Here is a 27,279-nt window from a genome sequence, read left to right as displayed (position 1 = left end):
CCTGTAACCACAAACTTCTGCTGAACACTCTAACACTACATTTTTAAACCTACCCCATACCTCTTCGACCCCATTGCCTATGCTCTCATTAGCCCATCTATCCTCCAATAGCTGTTTATATCTTACCCTAACTGCCTTCTCTTTTAGTTTATAAACCTTCACCTCTCTCTTCCCTGATGCTTCTATTCTCCTTGTATCCCATCTACCTTTTACTCTCAGTGTAGCTACAACTAGAAAGTGATCTGATATATCTGTGGCCCCTCTATAAACATGTACATCCTGAAGTCTACTCAACAGTCTTTTATCTACCAATACATAATCCAACAAACTACTGTCATTTCGCCCTACATCATATCGTGTATACTTATTTATCCTCTTTTTCTTAAAATATGTATTACCTATAACTAAACCCCTTTCTATACAAAGTTCAATCAAAGGGCTCCCATTATCATTTACACCTGGCACCCCAAACTTAAGATATATTACAGAAATAGACATGATTTTGATTGCTTTCATAATGAAAAGTACCTTGAAATTGAGCTCAAAATAGTGGAAATGTTCGATTTTTGCCGATGTTCAATGAACTGTGTAAGTCAAGTTGGTTTATTTTATTAACCCTTTGAGGGTTTTGGTCGTACTAGTACGTCTTACGCGTAGGGGTTTTTGACGTACTAGTACTCATAAATTCTAGCGGTCTCAAATCTAGTGGGAGAAAGCTGGTAGGCCTTCATATGAAAGAATGGGTCTATGTGGTCAGTGTGCACAGTCTAAAAAAAATCCTACAGCACACAGTGCATAATGAGAAAAAAAAAACTTTGACCATTTTTTTGGAATAAATCAGCGACTTTGCAGTGTATTTTCGTATGGTATTTATTGTTGTATTCTAGTTTTCTTGGTCTCATTTTATAGAATGGAAGACATATTACAGAAATTGAGATGATTTTGACTGGTTTTACAATGAAAGGTGCCTTGAAATTGAGCTCAAAGTAGCAGAAATGTTCGATTTTTACCAAACTTCAAAAGTAAACAAATCGTGCCAAGCGTGCAATACACGTCAACTGGTGAGTCTAATATTCTTTCACAAGTGCACCAATAATATTTATACCATTTTTTACACTAATGCAGTAGTCTGCATAACAGTAAATCTTATATTTTTTGTGAGAATAAAAATTCAAAGTGGAAAGCAAAAGAATATAAGAGGGGCCTTGAGACGTGACTAATGACTAGAGGAAATGTCATTTTAGTGCCAGGAATGTCTTTCTTGTTTATTCTGGACCCTATTTGGAAATTGGCATCTTTTGAAATTTGTGTGAAATTGGCAAAATTGCTAAATTCTGACCACTGTACTGGATAGTTAAATTTCATAAATGGGTGGTTTCTTGCACCCATTCGATAGAAAAAATGGAGTTCTAGCGAAATATTCATGTTTTTAGTCGACTAGTACAGTGAAATTGTCCGAAAATGGGGCTCAAAGTGGGCAAAATCGCCGATGCGTAAACATCGCCGAGACCGCTAACTTTGCGAGAGCATAATTCCGTAAGTTTTCTATCAAATTTCAAACTTTTGGTGTCTTTATGATCGGGAAAAGATTCTCTATCTTTTCATAAGAGAAAATAATTTTTTTTTTTTTAAAATTTGGCCGACCCTGAGAACGAGTTTCGGAGAGGGCCTGTCGACCCTCAAAGGGTTAAGTGTATTCTAACCTAACCACTCTGTAATTCGGCAAACTCAGTAATCCAGCACACTACAGGTCCCAATGATGCCGGATTTGTGATGGAGGACCTGTAATTGAATTTTGTAGCTTTATATATTCAACTGACAGAATGGAAGGCATACTAGCAAAACAAGTAAGAATTTGGTTGATTGGAAAAATGAATTTGACCTAGAACAAGACTCAAAGTGGGCAAAATATCCCATGCATAAATTGCAGAGACTCCTAACTTTATGCCAGAGTAATTCTATAAGTTTTTCATCAAATTTCATACTTTTGGTGTTATTACCTTCAGAAAAAGATTCTCCATCATTTCACGTGTAAAAATAAAATTTGGGGTGTGGTGGGGGGGGGGGGGGGTAAGGAAGGGCATGGGAATTTTTGGACATTAAGAACAAGTTTCAAACTGGGGGTCTGGACAGTGAAAGGATTAAATCTGTTTACATAATACATTTGTTTGGACCTCCATATAAGATTATTAAGTACTGAGGTGTATCGTTTAGTTAGTTTTTTGTTATTAGGCCCTGTCTGAATTGTTTTTCATATATGTAGATGTTTTTTTAACGATGGATTTAAGTACAGCCTCTCTTCACTTAACCACGGAGTTCCGTTCCTAAGACCACGTCGGTAAATGAATTCGTCACTAAGTGAGGAGCAAACTTTAATGATAGTGGGTTTGTGTCAACTATCTCTGATATTGTTTTAATGTCGCCTTTGCATCACTGATAACATTTGTGGTATATTTTTTAACGGTATAAAATTTGGTAATAAATACCGACAAGTTGGTTTAGAAAGACACGTAACCAAACACTCTGACACATTTATTAGAAAATGTTTCAGTCCTGGGACCTTGATCAATTTTGGTGATCAAGGTGATCACTTTTGGTGATCAAGTGATCAAAGTCCCAGGACCGAAATGTTTTCTAATAAATATGTCAAAGTGTTTGCTTACATGTCTTTCTAAACCATATTTTTTAATGTCTATACAGCAGCGTACTGTATGCTGTAATAAACAGAATTGAGAAAATCTGCTTTAATATTCATTATTTAGGTATGCATACTGGGGAAAAGGGTGAGTGGTGCACTTAGGAGTCTGTGGAGACAAAGAACTTTGTCCTTGGAGGCAAAGAGGGGAATGTATGAGAGTATAGTTTTACCAACGCTCTTATATGGGTGTGAAGCATGGGTGATGAATGTTGCAGCGGGGAGAAGGCTGGAGGCAGTGGAGATATCATGTCTGAAGGCAATGTGTGGTGTGAATATAATGCAGAGAATTCGTAGTTTGGAAGTTAGGAGGAGGTGCGGGATTACCAAAACTGTTGTCCAGAGGGCTGAGGAAGGGTTGTTGAGGTGGTTCGGACATGTAGAGAGAATGGAGCGAAACAGAATGACTTCAAGAGTGTATCAGTCTGTAGTGGAAGGAAGGCGGGGTAGGGGTCGGCCTAGAAAAGGTTGGAGGGAGGGGGTAAAGGAGGTTTTGTGTGCGAGGGGCTTGGACTTCCAGCAGGCATGCGTGAGCGTGTTTGATAGGAGTGAATGAAGACAAATGGTTTTTAATACTTGATGTGCTGTTGGAGTGTGAGCAAAGTAACATTTATGAAGGGGTTCGGGGAAACCGGCAGGCCAGACTTGAGTCCTGGAGATGGGAAGTACAGTGCCTGCACTCTGAAGGAGGGGTGTTAATGTTGCAGTTTAAAAACTGTAGTGTAAAGCACCCTTCTGGCAAGACAGTGATGGAGTGAATGATGGTGAAAGTTTTTCTTTTTCGGGCCACCCTGCCTTGGTGGGAATCGGCCAGTGTGATAATAAAAAATAAAAAAAAAAAATACTGGTCAGAGAGCCCATCGTAAGTCCGAGTCGTCAGTAGACGAGTACATCGCTAAATGAAGAGTGGCTGTACACAGTGTACTAACAACTGATAGTCAAGTTACAAGTATACACAGAGTGTACTAACAACTTACAGTCAGGTTACCAGTGAACATACCGAGTGTACTAACAACTTACAGTCAGGTTACCAGGATATATACTGAGTGTACTAACAACTTACAGTCAGGTTACCAGTGAATATACTGAGTGTACTAACAACTTACAGTCACGTTACCAGTGTATATCCTGAGAGTACTAACAATTGACAGTCAAGTTACCAGTATATACTGAGTGTACTAACAACATACAGTCAGGTTACCAGTATATACTGAGTGTACTAACAACATACAGTCAGGTTACCAGTATATACTGAGTGTACTAACAACTTACAGTCAAGTTATCAGTGTATATACTGAGTGTATTAACAATTGATAGTCAAGTTACCAGTATATACTGAGTGTACTAACAACTGACAGTCAAGTTACCAGTATATACCGAGTGTACTATACTGTACTATACTCAGTGTATATACTGAGTGTACTAACAACATACAGTCAGGTTACCTGTATATACTGAGTGTACTAACAACTTACAGTCAGGTTACCAGTATATACCGAGTGTACTAACAACATACAATCAAGTTACCAGTACAGTGGAACCTCTACTTGCGAGTTAAATCCATTCCATGACCTTGCTCGCAATTGGATTTGCTCATTTGCAGAGTCAATTTTCCTTATTTAAATTAACTGGAATGCAATTAATCCATTCCAGTGGAATTCTGTATTTCAATAATGTCGCTAATATCAACTCTATGGCTTATCTATCTCACTTCATCTAATATAACATAATAAACAATATAAATATCATAGAAACCTGATATATACTTTAGAATGAATAAAATATGTCATTATATATGTGGCGGCGGCGGCGGCAGCGGCAGCGGAGGCCGACGAGTGTTTGTCTGGAGACAGGACAAAATACTCCTTGAATATTTCGCTATCATCAACTCTACGGCTTATTTATCTATCACAGTTCATCTAATATGAAATAATAAACAATATAAATAACATAGAAACCTGATATATACTCTAGAATGAACAAAATATGTCAATATGTAACAGGTGGAGGCGGCCACAACCGCTCCCTCTTTGTTATAGTAAACACTGCCATCTAGTGACGGCCTTTTGAAGCTATTATTATAATTACTATTATGAAGTATATTATTATTATATATGTATTATTATTATTATTATTATTATTATTATTATTATTATTATTATTATTATTGTTGCAGTTTAAAAACTGTAGTGTAAAGCACCCTTCTGGCAAGACAGTGATGGAGTGAATGATGGTGAAAGTTTTTCTTTTTCGGGCCACCCTGCCTTGGTGGGAATCGGCCAGTGTGATAATAAAAAAAAAAAATTATTATTGTATTATATTATACTATTATTATACATATTATTAATACAGTGGACCCCCGGTTTGCGATATTAATCCGTTCCTGAGAGCTCATCGTAAACCAAAATTATCGGAAAGCGAATCAATTTTTCCCATAAGAAATAATGGAAATTAATCCGTGCAAGACACCCAAAAGTATGAAAAAAAAAAACTTTTACCACATGAAATATTAAGTTTAATGCACACAAACTGAAGAAGACATGCACAGTTTGTAGTATGTACTCTACTAACAATAGAATACATACATGACACTTACCTTTAATGAAGATCTGGTGATGATTGATGGGATGGGAGGAGGGGAGAGTGTCGAACCTATTGTTTAGAAGGGGAATCCCCTTCCATTAGGACTTGAGGTAGCAAGTCCTTTTCTGGGGTTACTTCCCTTCTTCTTTTAATGTCACTAGGACCAGCTTGAGAGTCACTGGACTTCTGTCGCACAACATATCTGTCCATAGAGGCCTGTACCTCTCGTTCCTGTATGACTTTCCTAAAGTGGTTCACAACAGTGTCATTGTACAGGTTGCCAACACGGCTTGCAGTAGCTGTGTGAGGGTGATTTTCATCAAAAAAAGCTTTGCACTTCAAGCCACTTTGCACGCATTTCCCTAATATTTGAAGTAGGCAACTTCTTCACTTTCTCCATCTCCTCCTCCGAAGCAGTTTCCTCAGGTCTGGCCACTAGCTGTTGAAGATGATCTAGCAGCTCATCAGTGGTTAGTTCGTCATTGTCCTCCTCCACCAACTCTTCCACATCCTCTCCACTAACCTCCAACCCCAAGGACTTCCCCAATGCCACAATGAATTCCTCAACTGGCATAGGATTTCCAGGGTTAGCCTCGAACCCTTCAAAATCCCTTTTGTCTACACATTCTGGCCACAGTTTTTTCCAAGCAGAGTTCAAGGTCCTCTTAGTCACTCCCTCCCAAGCCTTACCTATATGATTTACACAATTGAGGATATTAAAGTGATCCTTCCAAAACTCCTTTAGAGTCAATAGAGTGTGTGGTCACTTCAAAGCACCTTTCAAACAGCTTTTGTGTACAGTTTCTTGAAGTTGGAAATGACCTGCTGGTCCATGAGCTGCAGGAGAGGAGTGGTATTAGGAGGCAAAAACTTGACCTTAATGAAGCTCATGTCCCCAGAAAGTTGCTCTGCCAAGTCTGTAGGATGGCCAAGGGCATTGTCTAATACCAGGAGGCACTTAATGTCTAATTTCTTTTCAATTAGGTAATTTTTCACATTGGGGGCAAATGCATGGTTTAACCAGTCATAGAAAAAGTCACTAGTGACCCATGCCTTAGTGTTTGCCCTCCACAGCACACAAATTAGCCTTGAGGATATTCTTTTGCCTGAACGCTCTGGGAGTTTCTGAGTGATACATCAATAAAGGCTTCACTTTGCAATCACCACTAGCATTGGCACACATCAGAAGAGTAAGCCTGTCTTTCATCGGCTTATGTCCTGGGATTGCCTTTTCCTCCTGAGTAATGTAGGTCCTGCTTGGCAATTTCTTCCAAAACAGGCCTGTTTCGTCGTAATTAAACACTTGTTCAGGTTTCAAGTCTTCACTGTCTATGTAATCCTTGAATTCCTTCACATATTTTTCAGCTGCTTTTTGGTCCGAACTGGCAGCCTCACCATGCCTAATCACACTATGTATGCCACTATGATTCTTTAATCTTTCAAACCAACCTTTGCTGGCCTTAAATTCACTCACATCACCACTAGTTGCAGGCAATTTCTTTACCAAATCGTCATGCAGCTGCCTAGCCTTTTCACAAATGTTTGCTTGAGAGATGCTATCTCCTGCTATCTGTTTTTCATTTATCCACACCAATAACAGTCTCTCAACATTTTCTAACACTTGCGGTCGCTGTTTCGTAATCACAGTTGTACCTTTTGCAACAACAGCTTCCTTGATTGCCATTTTCATGGTCACTATAGTAGAAATGGTTGATTGGGGTTTTGTATACAACTTGGCCAGCTCCGACACACGCACTCCACTTTCGTACTTTGCAATTATCTCTTTCTTCATTTCAATAGTCATTAGCACCCTTAGTCTTGAAGGGTTGGTACTAGAAGCTTTCTTGGGGCCCATGGTGACTTATTTTGCAGAAACAAGCACCAAAAACAGTGTGATAATATGGAATGTACCGAATGTATCCTTAGATGCGAGCACACTGGCTGGCTTGTAAACACTGGCACACACGGGGCAGTTCAGGCCACACGTGGACACGTCTCGGACAAATCGCGTATACCGGGTTTTGTAATGGGAACCGAGGCAAAATTTTTGCGATACAATGCATCGAATACCGGATTTATTGGATACCGATGGCATCTCGAACCAGGGGTCCACTGTATTATTATTATTATTATTATTATTATTATTATTACAATATAAATAATTTGTAATTTTTATCCACACACAAAATATAAGATTTACTGTTATGCCTTATTGCAATAATTGTATAATGTCAACCCATTCACGACTGCATACTGGAATGGACAGTGACGTCATTTTTTTACTCTCGAACATAGCCAAAACACTCGTACATTTCTCCTACATTGAGCTCAATTTCAAGGTACTTTTCGTCGTGAAAGCAATCCAAATGATATCTATTCCTGTAATACAGTGGACCCCCGGTTAACGATATTTTTTCATTCCAGAAGTATGTTCAGGTGCCAGTACTGACCGAATTTGTTCCCATAAGGAATATTATGAAGTAGATTAGTCCATTTCAGACCCCCAAACATACATGTACAAACACACTTACATAAATACACTTACATAATTGGTCGCATTGGGAGGTGATCGTTAAGTGGGGGTCCACTGTATATCTTCCATTCTATCAAATGAGACCAAAAAAACGAGAATACAACCATAAAAACCATACAAAAATACTGCTAAGGGGTGGCTAATTGCTGAGAAGTGAGCTCCGTTATTTATGCTTAGATTTCTGCCATTTTTGGTGTACATTAAGAACCATCTTTCCATCATACACTGCCCAAGTTTTAATAAGATAGTCCAACAAACAAATGAGATACAGTTCCCTAGCTCAAAAGCAAGAGCCTCACCAGCATCAAGGAACCTGCCTTGAGGTCTGCTCGCTTATGGAAATTTTGCTCGCGTATGGAAGCAAGAAATCGACCCATCGACTGCTCACATTTGGAAAAACTTGCACGTGGATGCGCTTGCAAGCAGAGGTTCCACTGTATATACAAAGTGTACTAACAACATACAGTCAGGTTACCAGTATATGCTGAGTGTACTAACAGCATTACAGTCAAGTTACCAGTACATACTGAGTGTACTAACAATATGCAGTCCGGTTGCCAGTATATACTGAGTGTAATAATAACATACAGTCAAGTTACCAGTGTATACTGAGTGTACTAACAACTTACAGTCAGGTTTCTTCTTGATATCTTCTTCTCTGGGATGGTCCAAGATATTCTGGTGCTGGAAGGGACAGTGAGGCTTCTTACATCCTCCCGGCTGACTTTCAAACCAACAAGCTATCCTGTCGCGCTGTTTCTGAAAAAAAAAAATAATTATACCTGTAGAGATAGATGATAAAGTTATTACCAATGTGTTGAGGATGATACAGTAGAACCAGAAGTTCACACTGCACCTAGAGAATGAGAAATAATGGCAGTAAACTCTCTTACAACATGGACTCGCAAAGCACAATTTTGTTGCAGTGCAAATGAAAAAGTGTAACCCAAAATCAGAAGTGCAAAAATCTTCATATTATGCACATCAAGGCACTTAAGAATCCGATAATGTGCAAAATACTGATGTGTGTGTTATATGCTGAGACACTCCAGGCTCCACTGACAACCTCACTACCACCAGCTGAGACACTCTGGGCTCCTCTGACAACCTCCCTACCACCAGCTGAGACACTTTGGGCTCCAATGACAACCTCACTACCACCAGCTGAGACACTCCAGGCTCCACTGACAACCTCACTACCACCAGCTGAGACACTCCGTGCTCCACTGACAACCTCACTACCACCAGCTGAGACACTCCGTGCTCCACTGACAACCTCACTACCACCAGCTGAGACACTCCAAGCTCCACTGACAACCTCACTACCACCAGCTGAGACACTCCAAGCTCCACTGACAACCTCACTACCACCAGCTGAGACACTCTGGGCTCCTCTGACAACCTCCCTACCACCAGCTGAGACACTTTGGGCTCCAATGACAACCTCACTACCACCAGCTGAGACACTCCAGGCTCCACTGACAACCTCACTACCACCAGCTGAGACACTCCGCACTCCACTGACAACCTCACTACCACCAGCTGAGACACTCTGCGCTCCACTGACAACCTCACTACCACCAGCTGAGACACTCCAAGCTCCACTGACAACCTCACTACCACCAGCTGAGACACTCCAAACTCCACTGACAACCTCACTACCACCAGCTGAGACACTCTGGGCTCCTCTGACAACCTCCCTACCACCAGCTGAGACACTTTGGGCTCCAATGACAACCTCACTACCACCAGCTGAGACACACCAAGCTCCACTGACAACCTCACTACCACCAGCTGAGACACTCCACGCTCCACTGACAACCTCACTACCACCAGCTGAGACACTATGGGCTCAATGGACAACCTCACTACCACCAGCTGGGACCCTCCGAGGACCACTGACAACTTCACTACCGCCAGCTGAGACACTCAAGGCTCCATTGACAACCTCACTGCCACCAGCTGAGACACTCCGGGCTCCAATGACAACCTCACTACCACCAGCTGGGACACTCCGGGCTCCACTGACAACCTCACTACCACCAGCTGAGACACTTCGAGGTCCACTGACAACTTCACTACCACCAGCTGAGACACTCCAGGCCCCACTGGCAACCTCACTTCCACCACATGAGACACTCTGGGCTCCACTGACCTCACTACCACTAGCTGAGACATTCCAGGCTCCACTGAGAACCTCACTACCACCAGGTGACACACACCAACACTACCACCAGCTGAGACATTCCAGGCTCCACTGACAACCTCGCTACGACCAGCTGAGACACTCCAGGCTCCACTGACAACCTCACTACCACCAGCTGAGCCACACCATGCTCCACTGACAACCTCACTACCACCAGCTGAGACACTACGGACTCCACTGAGAACCTCACTATCACCAGGTGAGACACACCAACACTACCACCAACTGAGACACTCCGGGCTCCACTGACAATCTCACTACCACCAGCGAAGACACTCCAGGCTCCACTGAGAACCTCACTACCACCATGTGAGACACACCAACTCTACCACCAGCTGAGACACTCCAGGCTACACTGAGAACCTCACTACCACCAGCTGAGACACACCAATACTACCACCAGCTGAGACACACCAACACTATCACCAGCTGAGACACACCAACACTACCAACAGCTGAGACACACCAACACTACCAACAGCTGAGACACACCAACACTACCACCAGCTGAGACACACCAACATTACCACCAGTTGAGATACACCAACACTACCACCAGCTGAGATACACCAACACTACCACCAGCTGAGACACACCAACATTACCACCAGTTGAGACACACCAACACTACCACCAACTGAGACACACCAACACTACCACCAGCTGAGACACACCGACATTACCACCAGCTGAGACACACCGACACTACCACCAGCTGAGACACACAGACACTACCACCAGTTGAGACACACTGACACTACCATCAGCTGAGACACACCGACACTACCACCAGCTGAGACACACCAACACTACCACCAGCTGAGACACACCAACACTACCACCAGCTGAGACACACCAACACTACCAGCAGTTGAGACACACCAACACTACCAGCAGTTGAGACACACCAACACTACCACCAGCTGAGACACACCAACACTACCACCAGCTGAAACACCTACACTACCACCAGCTGAGACACACCTACACTACCACCAGCTGAGACACACCTACACTACCACCTGCTGAGACATGTACACCCCCACCAGGTGAGACATGCCATCACTACCACCAACTGAGACAAACCTACACTGCCAGCAGCTGAGACACATACACAACCACCAACTGAGACACACCTACACTACCATGAGCTGTGACATACCAACACTGCCACCAGGTGAGACACACCAACACTACCACCAGCTGAGTCCCAATAACACTACCACCAGCTGAGACACATCAACACTATACCACCAGCTGAGATGCACTGCCAACACTACCACCAGCTGAGATGTACCACCAACACTACCACCAGCTGAGACACCTACACTACCACCAGCTGAGACACACCTACACTACCACCTGCTGAGACATGTACACCCCCACCAGGTGAGACATGCCATCACTACCACCAACTGAGACAAACCTACACTGCCAGCTGCTGAGACACGTACACAACCACCAGCTGAGACACACCTACACTGCCACCAGCTGTGACATACCAACACTACCACCATGTGAGACACACCAGCACTACCACCAGCTGAGACACATCAACACTATACCACCAGCTGAGATGTACCACCAACACTACCACCAGCTGAGAAACATACATTATCACCAGCTGAGACACACCAACACTACCGCCGGCCAGCTGGCCGGCTGGCCGGCTGGCTGGCTGGCTGGATGGATGGCTGGCTGGCTGGATAGCTGGCTGGCTGGATGGCTGGCTGGATGGATGGCTGGATGGATGGCTGGATGGATGGCTGGCTGGCTGGATAGCTGGCTGGCTGGATGGCTGGCTGGATGGATGGCTGGATGGATGGCTGGATGGATGGCTGGATGGATGGCTGGATGGATGGCTGGATGGATGGATGGCTGGATGGATGGATGGCTGGATGGATGGATGGCTGGATGGATGGCTGGCTGGTTGGATGGTTGTTTGGCTGGCAGGATGAAAGCGCAGGGTAATGTTCATTCAAGGATAAACAACACTACACTGGCTGATGATGCCTGCGCGGGCAGGCAGACAGGTCTTGTACGCCGTTCGAAACTCGAGGCAACGGCCGAAATGTGTGAGAAAATTTGGCCGAAAAAAGCGGGCAAAACCCGAAGCAGCCGATTCCCAGGGTGAACGAAACCCAGGGTTTCACTGTACATGTTAGTGTAAACTTGTTACAGTAGACCATTACATTACACGGTAGTTACGTCCCTGAAAACGCCATGTTAGGTAAAACCGTGTTAGATAAAGTGAAGAGCTTAAGGGGAAAAATATGGTTACATTCCTGGGAGACCTAAAAAAAGCCAAAGAATTCTTTTTTTTAGGCCTCCACATCTTACAAAAATAAAGGTGAATATGTAATTGTAGTTCACTGTCATGATGTATTATGTAGGCTTTACTGCTTAAGACAACAAATGCAACAGAAATAATAGTATTTCTTACTTAAATTGTGGGTGCTGGTGTCTGTGGATGATTGTGAAGAAAGTGGAGAGTTATGTTGTGGCCCTACTGGGCTGAGGTGGATGGTTGAGGTTCTGGTACTGAAGTCGATGGTTGTACTGGAGTGTGCATAAATTCTGTAATGGATTTCTGTTCTATTTTACCCAGCAGTACACTATACACTTGACGGTAAGACATCAGCTGCTCTAGACACCATTTCAGGGTCCTCTTCAGTGAGAAAGTCTAACTTTAAGTCAGTCAGTAAATAAGTCATTAAGTCAGTCATTCGGTCAAGTAAATCAGTAAGTCAGTCAGTAAATCAGACAGTAAGTCAGTCAGTCAGAAAATCAGTCATCACACAAACTCATATTTACCTCATTCTTTTAATGTGCACAAAGTGACACTTCATTACGGCCACAGGCCGTAATCGCTTACACCTTTTCTTGCCACTATCAGCAACACTGGTATGCCTACTGGGTGTCATGACTGCTTGGCAGATACAAGATATGGTAACTAACCCCTTGACTGTCGCAACCCCAAATCCTGAGGTGTCTCCTGGTGTCGCAAAATTTCCGAATTTTTTTTTTGTTTTTTTTTATGAAATGATAATCTTTTCCCGATTGTAATGACACCAAAAGAACAAAATTTGATGGAAAACTGACGGAATTATGCTCTCGTGAAGTGTTGTACCTTGGAGATAGGCCATCCTGTAATATTTAACTGTTGTCTGAGAATGTGATTATCACTTAATATTATAGCATGAAAGTCTCCATTTATAGCTAAAATAGAGATTTTCAAAATTATATTATTATCTGTCAATATATAAAATATACCATGGTATTATTATGTAGGTAGTAGGTTGGTAGACAGCAACCACCCAGGGAAGTACTACCGTCCTGCCAGATGACTGTGAAACAGAAACCTGTAACTGTTTTGCATGATGGTAGGATTGCTGGTTTCTTTTTCTGTCTCATAAACACGCTAGATAACAGGGATATCTTGCTACTCCTACTTACACTTTGGTCACACTTCACAGACACGCACATGCATATATATATACATACATCTAGGTTTTTCTCCTTTTTCTAAATAGCTCTTGTTCTTCTTTATTTCTTCTATTGTCCATGGGGAAGTGGAAAAGAATCTTTCCTCCGTAAGCCATGCGTGTCGTATGAGGCGACTAAAATGCCGGGAGCAATGGGCTAGTAACCCCTTCTCCTGTAGACATTTACTAAAAAAGAGAAGAAGAAAAACTTTATAAAACTGGGATGCTTGAATGTGTGTGGATGTAGTGCGGATGACAAGAAACAGATGATTGCTGATGTTATGAATGAAAAGAAGTTGGATGTCCTGGCCCTAAGCGAAACAAAGCTGAAGGGGGTAGGGGAGTTTCGGTGGGGGGAAATAAATGGGATTAAATCTGGAGTATCTGAGAGAGTTAGAGCAAAGGAAGGGGTAGCAGTAATGTTGAACCATTCACAGAACCGTTTGCTAAAATAGCAGCTTTTGGAGCAATTAAAGAACTAATGCCACCTGCTTCCATGTGTGCTTATGAGGCTAATCCTCCAACTGTGACGATAGAACCACTTACAGCCCTAAATCATGTACGTTCCTTGTGCCCCCAGGGTACTTTCCCATGTATCAAAAGTAATTTCACACCTATGCCTCAGTCTGCACCACCTCTTGTTTGCGCCACAGAGACAAATCGTGGTCGTCAACCATCTCAGAGATCACCAAGAACCAGTGATCACCAAGAACCAGAGTCGTTATAAACCTCGTAGTATTCATAGTACATTCAGTAACCATAGTCAGCGGACTTGTTACAACTGTGGTTTCCGTGGCCATATTGCAATTAATTGTCCTGATAGTTACCCTAAGAGACATCGTACTGATGACGAGTACCAGTTAGATCTTCCCTACTGTACTTATCATAGAATACATGGACATGACACATCTGAGTGCAATGCTCTCTACAACCTTCAGTACTCTAGGTCTTTCCGTGGCCGTTCCAACCGCAGAACCCGTAGAGGAAACAGACGTCGTGGTTCTCAAACTAACCTGAACCAGGCTCATTCTTCCAATTCGGGGGAATTCGAGTGCCCCATTCAAACTGTCCCATGGTGACAGTAGGTGATAATGAGTACACCATCCCCGTTCACAATTCCTTTGAAGCCTTAAGCAGTCTCGAGAATGACAATCCTGCTGATGATGTTGCTTCACATGTCTCTGACATAGATGATTTTGGGGATGAAGTGGAACAAGTCTTTTCTGATGACAATCCACCTTTTTGTTTGCACATAACTTCCAATGCAACCATAGGCCCTATAGTGTAAGCATCTGTTCATAATGCGCCCGTTCATTTGTTCATGGACTCTGGTGCGCAAGTCAATATTATTAGGTCTAGTTTGTTTAAGGATAAGCAGTTACGACATGTCCTTCTCATAGAACCGACTCATGTGTCCTCCCTTAGTGGAGTAGCTGGTTCTCACCTGCGTGTCCGAGGTCAGACTTCCCTAACCTTTTCTATCCAAGGTAGAGACTTCACTGCTTCCTTCCTTGTTGTCGACCAGATTACTTTCCCTGGTGACCTTCTACTGGGATTTGCTTCCATGCGAGACTTACGCATTGTGCTCGACCCATACCGATGGCATGCCCAAATTGACGACTTGATCGTTCCATTCTGGGGTTACCAGCTTGGATCAGAAATCTGTCATACTGCTGCAGAGTATGATGTACGGATTAAGTCCTTACAAGCCAATGCATTCTCCAGTAGCGTACCCAAGTGGTCAGGCACTGGTAATTCTGTCACTCCCGTCTGTGTTCCACCTATACCTTCAGACTTGCAGGATAGTGTTCCGTTGCCTCAAGTGTCCGAGGACACTCAGACTGCCTTGAGTGCACAACCTATCCTTGCAATGACTGCTAGTTCGAGTAGTAGTTTCTCCACAGGGGATGCCTTGTCAGAAAACGATTACTTGAAACTAGTAATGCCATCTCTTGTTGATGTCACATGCCGTCTGCAGAAAGACGTCTCTGTTGCGGCTAGTGCTCTCACTAGAGTGTCTGTAGTTGTTCCTAGTGTTCCAGATGGTGATAACGTCCTAGTTGACAGTGATTCCTGCAAAGTAAAAGGTCTATTTGTTGAACCATCCTTACATGTTGTAAGAGATAGTAAGATCCATTTCTTCCTAGCTAACACTTCTGGTCACAGTGTTCGTCTCAGAGCTAATACCAATCTTGTTGACCTTGTTCACTATCCTTACCCTGTTCAGGTAGAGGATGAGTTGTCACCTGACCAGTGGGTCGGTGCTATTTCTGCCGGGGAGACCTCATCCACTTCACTGGATCAATCTGTTCCACCAGTTAAGGAGAAAGACTTAGCTCCCACTGACTTCCCAGATGAAGTCAGGCGTTTGTTGACTCTGTTGAACAAACGTCGTAAAGCCATTGCCTTACCAGGTGAGAAGATGGGTATAACGAACTTATTGTCCCATCGTATTCCACTCGAACCTGGTACTAGACCTATCTACATACCTGCGTACAGAATGCCTCATTCACAAGTTGCTGTCGCAGAAGAATTGATCAATCAAATGCTTGATGATGGAGTTATTGCACCTAGCAACTCACCTTGGAATGCACCCTTGATCCTAGTACCTAAGAAGGATGGTACTTGGCGCCCAGTAATTGACTTTAGGAAGTTAAACGCGAAAACTATTCCAGATCGCTTCCCACTTCCTGTACTGGGTGATCTTTTACGTAACATCGGAGATAACAAAGTCTTTTCAACCCTGGATTTGTTACAAGGGTTTTGGCAAGTCCCTCTTCACGAGGACAGCCAAGAGCTAACTGCATTCTCCACTCCTACAGGTCATTATCACTTCCTCCGTATGGCGTTTGGATTACGATCCTCCCCTATCACGTTCTCAAGGCTCATGACTAATATTTTTAGAGGTCTCATAGGTAATGCACTTATGGTATACTTAGATGACGTAATCGTCATGTCTAAAGACGTGGATACACACTTGAAAAGACTTGATGTAGTACAGTACTTGGTAAGCTTGAAGAAGCCAATTTAAAGATCAAACTGTCTAAATGTCAATTTTTCAGATCAGAAATTAAGTTTCTTGGTCACGTAATCACTCCTAGAGGGGTTACGACTGACCAAAGTAAAGTAACTGCAGACCCTCTATTTAGTGCTGAAGATGTAAAGTATGCTCAACGAACAGATCCCATGTGGTCTGGTGTGATTCGATTCCTGCTCCAGGAAGATCTTATTCTGACTGTGAAGCCACCAGCACCCATCAGTGACTTTGTCATGAACCAAGAATTACTGTATCGAACAGCCGAGTTGGGTACTCCTAGCAGAAGAGTATACCAGTTAGTAATTCCACAGTCACTAATGAATGTAGCCTTACAGCTAGTTCACGATGTACCAGGTGTTGCACACCCTGGTATGGATCGTTCAGTAAAACAAGCCAGATTGAAATACTTTTGGCCTCATATGGCAACTGATATATCTGAGTATGTTAAGAAATGTAGTGTCTGCATGCAACATAAAGGTAGTGCTAATGGTCCTAATCCAATCCAAGTATATCCAACCACTAGCGAACCTTGGGAAAGAGTTGCGCTAGATTTGTTAACTAATTTCCAATGTTCCCTCCAAGGCAACAAACATCTGTGTGTTATGGTAGACCATTTCACCAGATATTGTGAGTTAGTTCCTATTGCAGATAAGACTGCCGAGACAGTAGCTAAAGCGTTTAAAGAACGCATTATCTGCAGGCATACCACCCGTAAGTCCCTAGTAACAGATAATGGAGGTGAATTCTGTAATGAGATTCTTGGAAATTTGTGTACCTTGTACAAGATCTCTAAATCCACCATTGTTCCTCATCATCCTGCCAGCAATGGGTTAGCGGAAAGAACCAATAAGAAAGTACTTGATGTCTTGAGAGCCACTATCAATCCCAACAGTGAAACTTGGGATGAAGTCATACCTGATGTGCAGTGTGCTATAAATTCTGCTTACAATGTTTCTATAGGTGACACTCCACATTATGCATTGTACGGTGTAGATAAACGTTTGCCTTATGAGTTGCTATATTCTAATCCGAAACCAAATTACAACCCTGATGATTTCATAGCAACTCATACCAGCTTAGCTCAAAGTGTTTTTAGAAGAATCCATGAAACACTTCATAAATCAACAGCAGAATTTACAAGAGTCGCAAACACTCGAGCAAAGCCATCCAAAATCAAAGCAGGTTCGAGAGTTATGCTGACTAACTTTAACAAAACGTCTGCAATGCCTAAGCTTGATCAAAAGTTTGTTGGTCCTTATCGAGTAGTTGAACATATCACTGGTAATAAGTATAAGGTTAGAGAAATTAGTACTGGTCAGTATAAAGAATCGCATTTAGATCATATGAAGTTAGTATGTGATAATAATGATGTTCCAACCCAGACTAATGTGACAGACTCTGACAATCCTCCTGATTCTGTACTCTCTTCCTCTGATACTCAGACGATCAACCTGAATGTCGGTATTCCCTACGTACACGACAGGTATTGAGAAATCCTCAAGTATCATTTGTAACTTCCAATTCAGATTTGCCTCAAATACAGCATGAGTTAGCCAGTGCTACAGAGTTTGATCCTCCCAGAGATGACACCCATTTTGCATATGTCAATCTTACCCTAGCAGAGTTGGGGTTAAATGTAAATAACCTGTATAGATGAATAATTACAGTATCAACTTATCAGTATTGAAGAATTTTTTTTGTGTTCACGTTCTCTCCGAATTCTGAGAGTTAACAGTCTAGATTTGAGTGCACCGAATCTGCCTTTCCGTTAAACACTCTTTCTTTGTATATATTCCTTCCTCAGAATCCGTAGATCACATGAATACAGATCGATCGATCAGATTTTTTTTTATCACTTCTATTGTGTAATCTCAACGTTGAGTTTCATTCGTTGAGTTTCATTCGATGAGTTGTGCAATATTATACCTTGTATTGCATTACAGTTTCAGTTACGTAAGCTTCCATTCCAATATTCTACTTATGTATGTTATAATGTTCAATTGTTGTGTACTTTGACATTGTATAGAATCAGCCCAAGCCGTATACCTGCCGTCTCTAGTTTGTATTAGTTGTATGTCGGGACGACATACATTAGCGTCGCCGAGCTCTCAGTAGTAGTACCAGTTCCTAGTAACCAGTTACCAGTAACCAGTGTACCAGTAGATGACTCACTACCAACCGTCTCTGCGTGAATCACTGTCTGTATTCGTATTGTGCTGACCACAGCAGTATTTCAAACACCCCCTCACATATGGGTACTGGGGTTAGTTAGTCTTACGTGAGAGAGCAAGGAGGCAGGTCACGGCTGTTTGGCGCTTCCCACATTATCCGTAATATACGTACTTCCCGCCTACGTGAGTATTTCTTTACCCTATCCACGTGTTCGAACCCCACATGATAGTTAGGGTAAGATATAAACAGCTATAGGAGGATACATGGGCTAATGAGAGCATAGGCAATGGGGTCGAAGAGGTATGGGGTAGGTTTAAAAATGTAGTATTAGAGTGTTCAGCAGAAGTTTGTGGTTACAGGAAAGTGGGTGCGGGAGGGAAGAGGAGCGATTGGTGGAACGATGATGTAAAGAGAGTAGTAAGGGAGAAAAAGTTAGGATATGAGAAGTTTTTACAAAGTATAAGTGATGCAAGGAGGGAAGAGTATATGGAGAAAAAGAGAGAGGTTAAGAGAGTGGTGAAGCAATGTAAAAAGAGAGCAAATGAGAGAGTGGGTGAGATGTTATCAACAAATTTTGTTGAAAATAAGAAAAAGTTTTGGAGTGAGATTAACAAGTTAAGGAAGCCTAGAGAACAAATGGATTTGTCAATTAAAAATAGGAGAGGAGAGTTATTAAACGGAGAGTTAGAGGTATTGGGAAGATAGAGGGAATATTTTGAGGAATTGTTAAATGTTGATGAAGATAGGGAAGCTGTGATTTCGTGTATAGGGCAAGGAGAAATAACATCTTGTAGGAGTGAGGAAAAGCCAGTTGTGAATGTGGGGGAAGTTCGTGAGGCAGTAGGTAAAATGAAAGGGGGTAAGGCAGCCGGGATTGATGGGATAAAGATAGAAATGTTAAAAGCAGGTGGGGATATAGTTCTGGCGTGGTTGGTGCAATTATTTAATAAATGTATGGAAGAGGGTAAGGTACCTAGGGATTGGCAGAGAGCATGCATAGTTCCTTTGTATAAAGGCAAAGGGGACAAAAGAGAGTGCAAAAATTATAGGGGGATAAGTCTGTTGAGTATACCTGGTAAAGTGTATGGTAGAGTTATTATTGAAAGAATTAAGAGTAAGACGGAGAATAGGATAGCAGATGAACAAGGAGGCTTTAGGAAAGGTAGGGGGTGTGTGGACCAGGTGTTTACAGTGAAACATATAAGTGAACAGTATTTAGATAAGGCTAAATAGGTCTTTGTGGCATTTATGGATTTGGAAAAGGCGTATGACAGGGTGGATAGGGGGGCAATGTGGCAGATGTTGCAGGTGTATGGTGTAGGAGGTAGGTTACTGAAAGGAGCGAAGAGTTTTTACGAGGATAGTGAGGCTCAAGTTAGAGTATGTAGGAAAGAGGGAAATTATTTCCCAGTAAAAGTAGGCCTTAGACAAGGATGTGTGATGTCACCGTGGTTGTTTAATATATTTATAGATGGGGTTGTAAGAGAAGTAAATGAGAGGGTCTTGGCAAGAGGCGTGGAGTTAAAAGATAAAGAATCACACATAAAGTGGGAGTTGTCACAGTTGCTCTTTGTTGATGACACTGTGCTCTTGGGAGATTCTGAAGAGAAGTTGCAGAGATTGGTGGATGAATTTGGTAGAGTGTGCAAAAGAAGAAAATTAAAAGTGAATACAGGAAAGAGCAAGGTTATGAGGATAACAAAAAGATTAGGTGATAAAAGATTGGATATCAGATTGGAGGGAGAGAGTATGGAGGAAGTGAATGTATTCAGATATTTGCTAGTGGATGTGTCAGCAGATGGGTCTATGAAAGATGAGGTGAATCATAGAATTGATGAGGGGAAAAGGGTGAGTGGTGCACTTAGGAGTCTGTGGAGACAAAGAACTTTGTCCTTGGAGGCAAAGAGGGGAATGTATGAGAGTATAGTTTTACCAACGCTCTTATATGGGTGTGAAGCATGGGTAATGAATGTTGCAGTGAGGAGAAGGCTGGAGGCAGTGGAGATGTCATGTCTGAGGGCAATGTGTGGTGTGAATATAATGCAGAGAATTCGTAGTTTGGAAGTTAGGAGGAGGTGCGGGATTACCAAAACTGTTGTCCAGAGGGCTGAGGAAGGGTTGTTGAGGTGGTTCGGACATGTAGAGAGAATGGAGTGAAACAGAGTGACTTCAAGATAATTCTCCTGTCTTCAAGTTATGTCCTGGAATTTGTATTGAAAAAGCCACTGGATGGCAAAACGTCTACAATAAAGATACCCAGATGTTGCACGTGTCTCAATTTCATCTTGTCGGTACTGTATACCATTCTTGTACAACCTGTCAGACACTGCAACATCATGGAATCTTGATTCTGAGGACATGTACATAATCTTCACAACTACGACAACTACTACTACAACTAACCCATCTCTTTGGGTAGGACCTATTTCCACTGGGGAATCCCGCCTACCAGTGACTATGCCCTCGTCTGCTACCCGTCCCATTTCCACCTGACGTTACTATATAAGCGTCAGGCACCTTGCTTCTGCTTCAGAATTTTCACGACTATGGTGCTCTTCGCACCTACTGCTAGGTTGAGGGACTGATTACCTCATCTTCTGTACATAGTTCTCCTGTCTTTAAGTTATGTCCTAGAATTTGTATTGAAAAAGCCACTGGATGGCAAAACATCTACAATAAAGATACCCAGATGTTGCACATGTGTCTCAATTTCATCAAGATTGTATCAGTCTGTAGTGGAAGGAAGGTGGGGTAGGGGTCGGCCTAGGAAAGGTTGGAGGGAGGGGGTAAAGGAGGTTTTGTGTGCGAGGGGCTTGGACTTCCAGCAGGCATGCATGAGCGTGTTTGATAGGAGTGAATGGAGACAAATGGTTTTTAATACTTGACGTGCTGTTGGAGTGTGAGCAAAGTAACATTTATGAAGGGGTTCAGGGAAACTGGCAGGCCGGACTTGAGTCCTGGAGATGGGAAGTACAGTGCCTGCACTCTGAAGGAGGGGTGTTAATGTTGCAGTTTAACCCTTTGAGGGTTTCGGACGTACTAGTACGGCTTACGACCCAGGGTTTTTGACGTATTAGTACGCCTAAATTCTAGAGCCCTCAAATCTAGTGGGAGAAAGCTGGTAGGCCTCCATGTGAAAGTATGGGTCTATGTTGTCAGTGTGCACGGTATAAAAAAAAAAACTCCTGCAGCACACAGTGCATAATGAGAAAAAAAACTCTGACCGTTTTTTTGGAATAAAACAGCGACTTTGCACTGTATTTTCGTATGGTATTTATTGTTGTATTCTAGTTTTCTTGGTCTCATTTTATAGAATGGAAGGCATATCATAGAAATTGAGATGATTTTGACTGGTTTTACAATGAAAAGTACCTTGAAATTGAGCTCAAAATAGCAGAAATGTTCGATTTTTACCAAAGTTCAAAAGTAAACAAATCATGCCAAGCGTCCAATACACGTCAACTGGTGAGTCTAATATTCTTTTGCAAGTGCGCCAATATGATTCATACCATATTTTACACTAATGCAGTAGTCTGCATAACAGTAAATCTTCTATTTTTTGCGAGAATAAATATTCAAAGTGGAAAGCAAAAGAACGTAAGAGGGGCCTTGAGACGTGACTAATGAACAGAGGAAATGTCATTTTAGTGCCAGGAATGTATTTCTTGTTTGTTCTGGACCCTATTCGGAAATTGGCATCTTTTGAAATTTGTGTGAAATTGGCAAAATTGCTAAATTCTGACCACTGTACTGGATAGTTGAAATTGGTAAATGGGTGGTTTCTTGCACTCATTCAATAGAAAAAAATGGAGTTCTAGCGAAATATTCATGTTTTTTGTTGACTAGTAGAGTGGAACTGGCCGAAAATGGGGCTCAAAGTGGGCAAAATCGCCGATCCGTAAACATCGCTGAGACCGCTAACTTCGTGAGAGCATAATTCCGTAAGTGTTCCATCAAATTTCATATTTTTGGTGTCATTATGATCGGGAAAAGATTCTCTATCTTTTCATAAGAATTTTTTTTTTTTTTTAAATTTGGCCGACCCTGAGAACGAGTCTCGGAGAGGGCCTGTCGACCCTCAAAGGGTTAAAAACTGTAGTGTAAAGCACCCTTCTGGCAAGACAGTGATGGAGTGAATGATGGAGAAAGTTTTTCTTTTTCAGGCCACCCTGCCTTGGTGGGAATCGGCCAGTGTGATAATAAATAAATAAAATAATTATTATTACTATTATTATTATTGATATCGATTTTTAGTTATTATTATTGTTAGGCAGGATTTCTTATATGCATATAGAACAAACAAAATGTCAGGAAACCCTCAGTTAAATTGTTCACTTGTTTAAGTATAGCTTACTGAGGGTTGGGTCATGTGATCCAATCTGATGACGGGTCAACAGACTGGCAGTGAAGCAGTCTGCTCCCTGATCTAGCCCTGACTACCAAACTGGCAGTGAAGCAGTCTGCTCCCTGATCTAGCCCTGACTACCAGACTGGCAGTGAAGCAGTCTGCTCCCTGATCTAGCCCTGACTACCAAACTGGCAGTGAAGCAGTCTGCTCCCTGATCTAGCCCTGACTACCAAACTGGCAGTGAAGCAGTCTGCTCCCTGATCTAGCCCTGACTACCAGACTGGCAGTGAAGCAGTCTGCTCCCTGATCTAGCCCTGACTACCAGACTGGCAGTGAAGCAGCCTGCCCCTTGATCTAGCCCTGACTACCAGACTGGCAGTGAAGCAGTCTGCTCCCTGATCTAGCCCTGACTACCAGACTGGCAGTGAAGCAGTCTGCTCCCTGATCTAGCCCTGACTACCAGACTGGCAGTGAAGCAGTCTGCTCCCTGATCTAGCCCTGACTACCAGACTGGCAGTGAAGCAGTCTGCTCCCTGATCTAGCCCTGACTACCAGACTGGCAGTGAAGCAGTCTGCTCCCTGATCTAGCCCTGACTACCAGACTGGCAGTGAAGCAGTCTGCTCCCTGATCTAGCCCTGACTACCAGACTGGCAGTGAAGCAGTCTGCTCCCTGATCTAGCCCTGACTGCCAGACTGGCAGTGAAGCAGTCTGCTCCCTGATCTAGCCCTGACTACCAGACTGGCAGTGAAGCAGTCTGGTCCCTGATCTAGCCCTGACTACCAGACTGGCAGTGAAGCAGTCTGCTCCCTGATCTAGCCCTGACTACCAGACTGGCAGTGAAGCAGTCTGCTCCCTGATCTAGCCCTGACTGCCAGACTGACAGTGAAGCAGCCTGCTCCCTGATCTAGCCCTGACTACTGATCGTATATTTGTTCTCCCTTAGATTCACTCAGTTTGAATTTTCTTGAGAATTAGACTTAAGAGCTGGCTCCTAGTTCATTCAGTATTGTTCCGAAGATTGATTTATTTAAATTCTTGGGCATTCGAGCAATCTTTAGATATGTCTTTCAGACAAATTCTGGCTGTCTTCCTTATGACAGAATTCAGAGGTGTTGTTAAATTTTGTACATTTATGAGGTTGGTTTTAAGACAGTCTTGTTATTTATTTGTTGAGGTAAAGACTTGGATGTTTGTGAAGATTTAAATTGTAAAGTGTTAAAGACTAGTCTTCATTGTTAATGTGATATTTCCATGTGACTGAACTTTATAAGTATATACAGTGGACCCCCGACTTACGATATTAATTCATTCCAGAAGTCTGTTCGGGTGCCGTTACCGAACGAATTTGTTCCCATAAGGAATATTGTAAATTAGATTAGTCCATTTCACACCCCAAAAAATACATGTACAAAAGCACTTACAAAAATACACTTACATAATTGTTTGAGTTGGGAGCTGATCGTAAGGCGAGGGCCCACTGTATTTTCTAAATTCATAAAACTATTGCACATACAATATTAACCCTTAAACTGTCCAAATGTAGATCTACGTTTATTCAACATTTGAAAGTATGTAAAAAAAGTAGATTTTTTTTTTTACATTTGAAAACGTGTAAAAAACTTTGATCTACTTTTTTTTTTGTTATAGTATTTGAAAATACGTATGTAAAAAACGTAGATCTACTTTTGGAGCACTACGCATGTGAACGTAGATCTGCTTGGACAGTTTAAGGGTTAAGCTATAATATTATGTACAAAGAGAAGACAAAGTATTGTATTCAAATACAGTGGACCCCCGCATAACGATTACCTCCGAATGCGACCAATTATGTAAGTGTATTTATGTAAGTGCGTTTGTACGTGTATGTTTGGGGGTCTGAAATGGACTAATCTACTTCACAATATTCCTTATGGGAACAAATTCGGTCAGTACTGGCACCTGAACATACTTCTGGAGTGAAAAAATATCATTAACCGGGGGTCCACTGTACTTTAAAATTAAACATAATAAGATTTTAATATTATTGGATTGAGTTTCCTAGTAGAAATTACCCCTAGACTCTAAAAATATATTAAACTAGCTTTTGATCCAATACCTTGTTGCCTGAGAGGGGTAATTTTTGTAATAGGCCAAATTCTGAAGTTTTTTATAAACTTCCAAGGAATAAAAATTCCTTTAAATCCCTTACTCGCAACACGAAGTTAGCAACCTCGGCGATATTTATGAATCGGCGATTTAGACCACTTTGAGCCCTATTTTTGGCTAATTCCATTGTTCCAGTCGACCAAATTCATGGCTATTTCTTTAGAACTCCATTTTTTCTATCGAATGAATACAGGAAACTGCCCATTTACCGATTTCAACTATCTAATAACATGGTCAGAAATTTGCAATTTGGCCAATTTCATGAAAATTAAAAATTATGGCAATTTCAAAATAGGGTCCAGAATGAACAATGCAGACATTCCTGGCTCTAAAATAACATTTTCTTTGGTCATCAGTCACATCTCTAGGCCCCTCTGATATTACTCTTGCTTTCTATTTTGAATTTTCATTCAAACAAAAAATAGAAGATTTACTGTTATGCAGACTACTGCAATATTGTAATAATTGTATAAATAATGCCAACCCATTCATGACTGCATATTAGAATGGTTACTTGGACATTTATTGGAAATTGACATCATTTGTTTACTTTTGAACATTGGCAAAAATCAAACATTTCCCCTAATTTGAGCTCCATTTCAAGGTTCTTTTCATAGAAAAACCAATCAAAATCACCTCTATTTCTATATGTTTTCCATTCTATCAAATGAGACCAAGAAAACAAGAATTTATATATTTTTTTTTTTATTATTATCACACTGGCCGATTCCCACCAAGGCAGGGTGGCCCGAAAAAGAAAAACTTTCACCATCATTCACTCCATCACTGTCTTGCCAGAAGGGTGCTTTACACTAGTTTTTAAACTGCAACATTAACACCCCTCCTTCAGAGTGCAGGCACTGTACTTTCCATCTCCAGGACTCAAGTCCGGCCTGCCGGTTTCCCTGAACCCCTTCATAAATGTTACTTTGCTCACACTCCAACAGCACGTCAAGTATTAAAAACCATTTGTCTCCATTCACTCCTATCAAACACGCTCACGCATGCCTGCTGGAAGTCCAAGCCCCTCGCACACAAAACCTCCTTTACCCCCTCCCTCCAACCTTTCCTAGGCCGAACCCTACCCCGCCTTCCTTCCACTACAGACTGACACACTCATGAAGTCACTCTGTTTCGCTCCATTCTCTCTACATGTCCGAACCACCTCAACAACCCTTCCTCAGCCCTCTGGACAACAGTTTTGGTAATCCCGCACCTCCTCCTAACTTCCAAACTACGAATTCTCTGCATTATATTCACACCACACATTGCCCTCAGACATGACATCTCCACTGCCTCCAGCCTTCTCCTCACTGCAACATTCATCACCCATGCTTCACACCCATATAAGAGCGTTGGTAAAACCATACTCTCGTACATTCCCCTCTTTGCCTCCAAGGACAAAGTTCTTTGTCTCCACAGACTCCTAAGTGCACCACTCACCCTTTTCCCCTCATCAATTCTATGATTCACCTCATCCTTCATAGACCCATCCGCTGACACGTCCACTCCCAAATATCTGAATACGTACATTCACCTCCTCCATACTCTCTCCCTCCAATCTGATATCCAATCTTTCATCACCTAATCTTTTTGTTATCCTCATAACCTTACTCTTTCCTGTATTCACTTTTAATTTTCTTCTTTTGCACACCCTACCAAATTCATCCACCAATCTCTGCAACTTCTCTTCAGAATCTCCCAAGAGCACAGTGTCATCAGCAAAGAGCAACTGTGACAACTCCCACTTTATGTGTGATTCTTTATCTTTTAACTCCACGCCTCTTGTCAAGACCCTCGCATTTACTTCTCTTACAGCCCCATCTATAAATATATTAAACAACCACAGTGACATCACACATCCTTGTCTAAGGCCTACTTTTACTGGGAAATAGTTTCCCTCTTTCCTACATACTCTAACTTGAGCCTCACTATCCTCGTAAAAACTCTTCACTGCTTTCAGTAACCTACCTCCTACACCATAACCTAAACATATTCTTTGTTTATATTTTTGGGTGTCTGGATCAGATTAATTGTATTTACATTATTTCTTACAGGAAATACTGATTCGAT

The 27,279-nt window shown here is 42.1% G+C and overlaps 1 protein-coding gene across 4 annotated transcripts in view; it reads right to left on the bottom strand.

The window, feature by feature from the left end:
• The window catches only part of LOC128684230 (zinc finger CCCH domain-containing protein 11A), a 159,079-nt gene that overhangs the window by 70,668 nt on the left and 61,132 nt on the right, over window positions 1–27,279 (bottom strand). For all 4 annotated transcript variants that reach the window (XM_070094054.1, XM_070094062.1, XM_070094068.1 and 1 more), the window contains one exon: window positions 8,441–8,570. In XM_070094054.1, coding sequence (XP_069950155.1) covers window positions 8,441–8,570 — 130 coding nt within the window. The remainder of the gene's footprint in view (window positions 1–8,440; window positions 8,571–27,279) is intronic.

Source organism: Cherax quadricarinatus, chromosome 4 (assembly GCF_038502225.1).
Source record: "Cherax quadricarinatus isolate ZL_2023a chromosome 4, ASM3850222v1, whole genome shotgun sequence".
In the NCBI taxonomy this organism is placed as follows: domain Eukaryota; kingdom Metazoa; phylum Arthropoda; class Malacostraca; order Decapoda; family Parastacidae; genus Cherax; species Cherax quadricarinatus.
The sequence above is the reverse complement of the archived record's forward strand: the minus strand, read 5'-3'. Positions and strand labels throughout refer to the sequence as shown.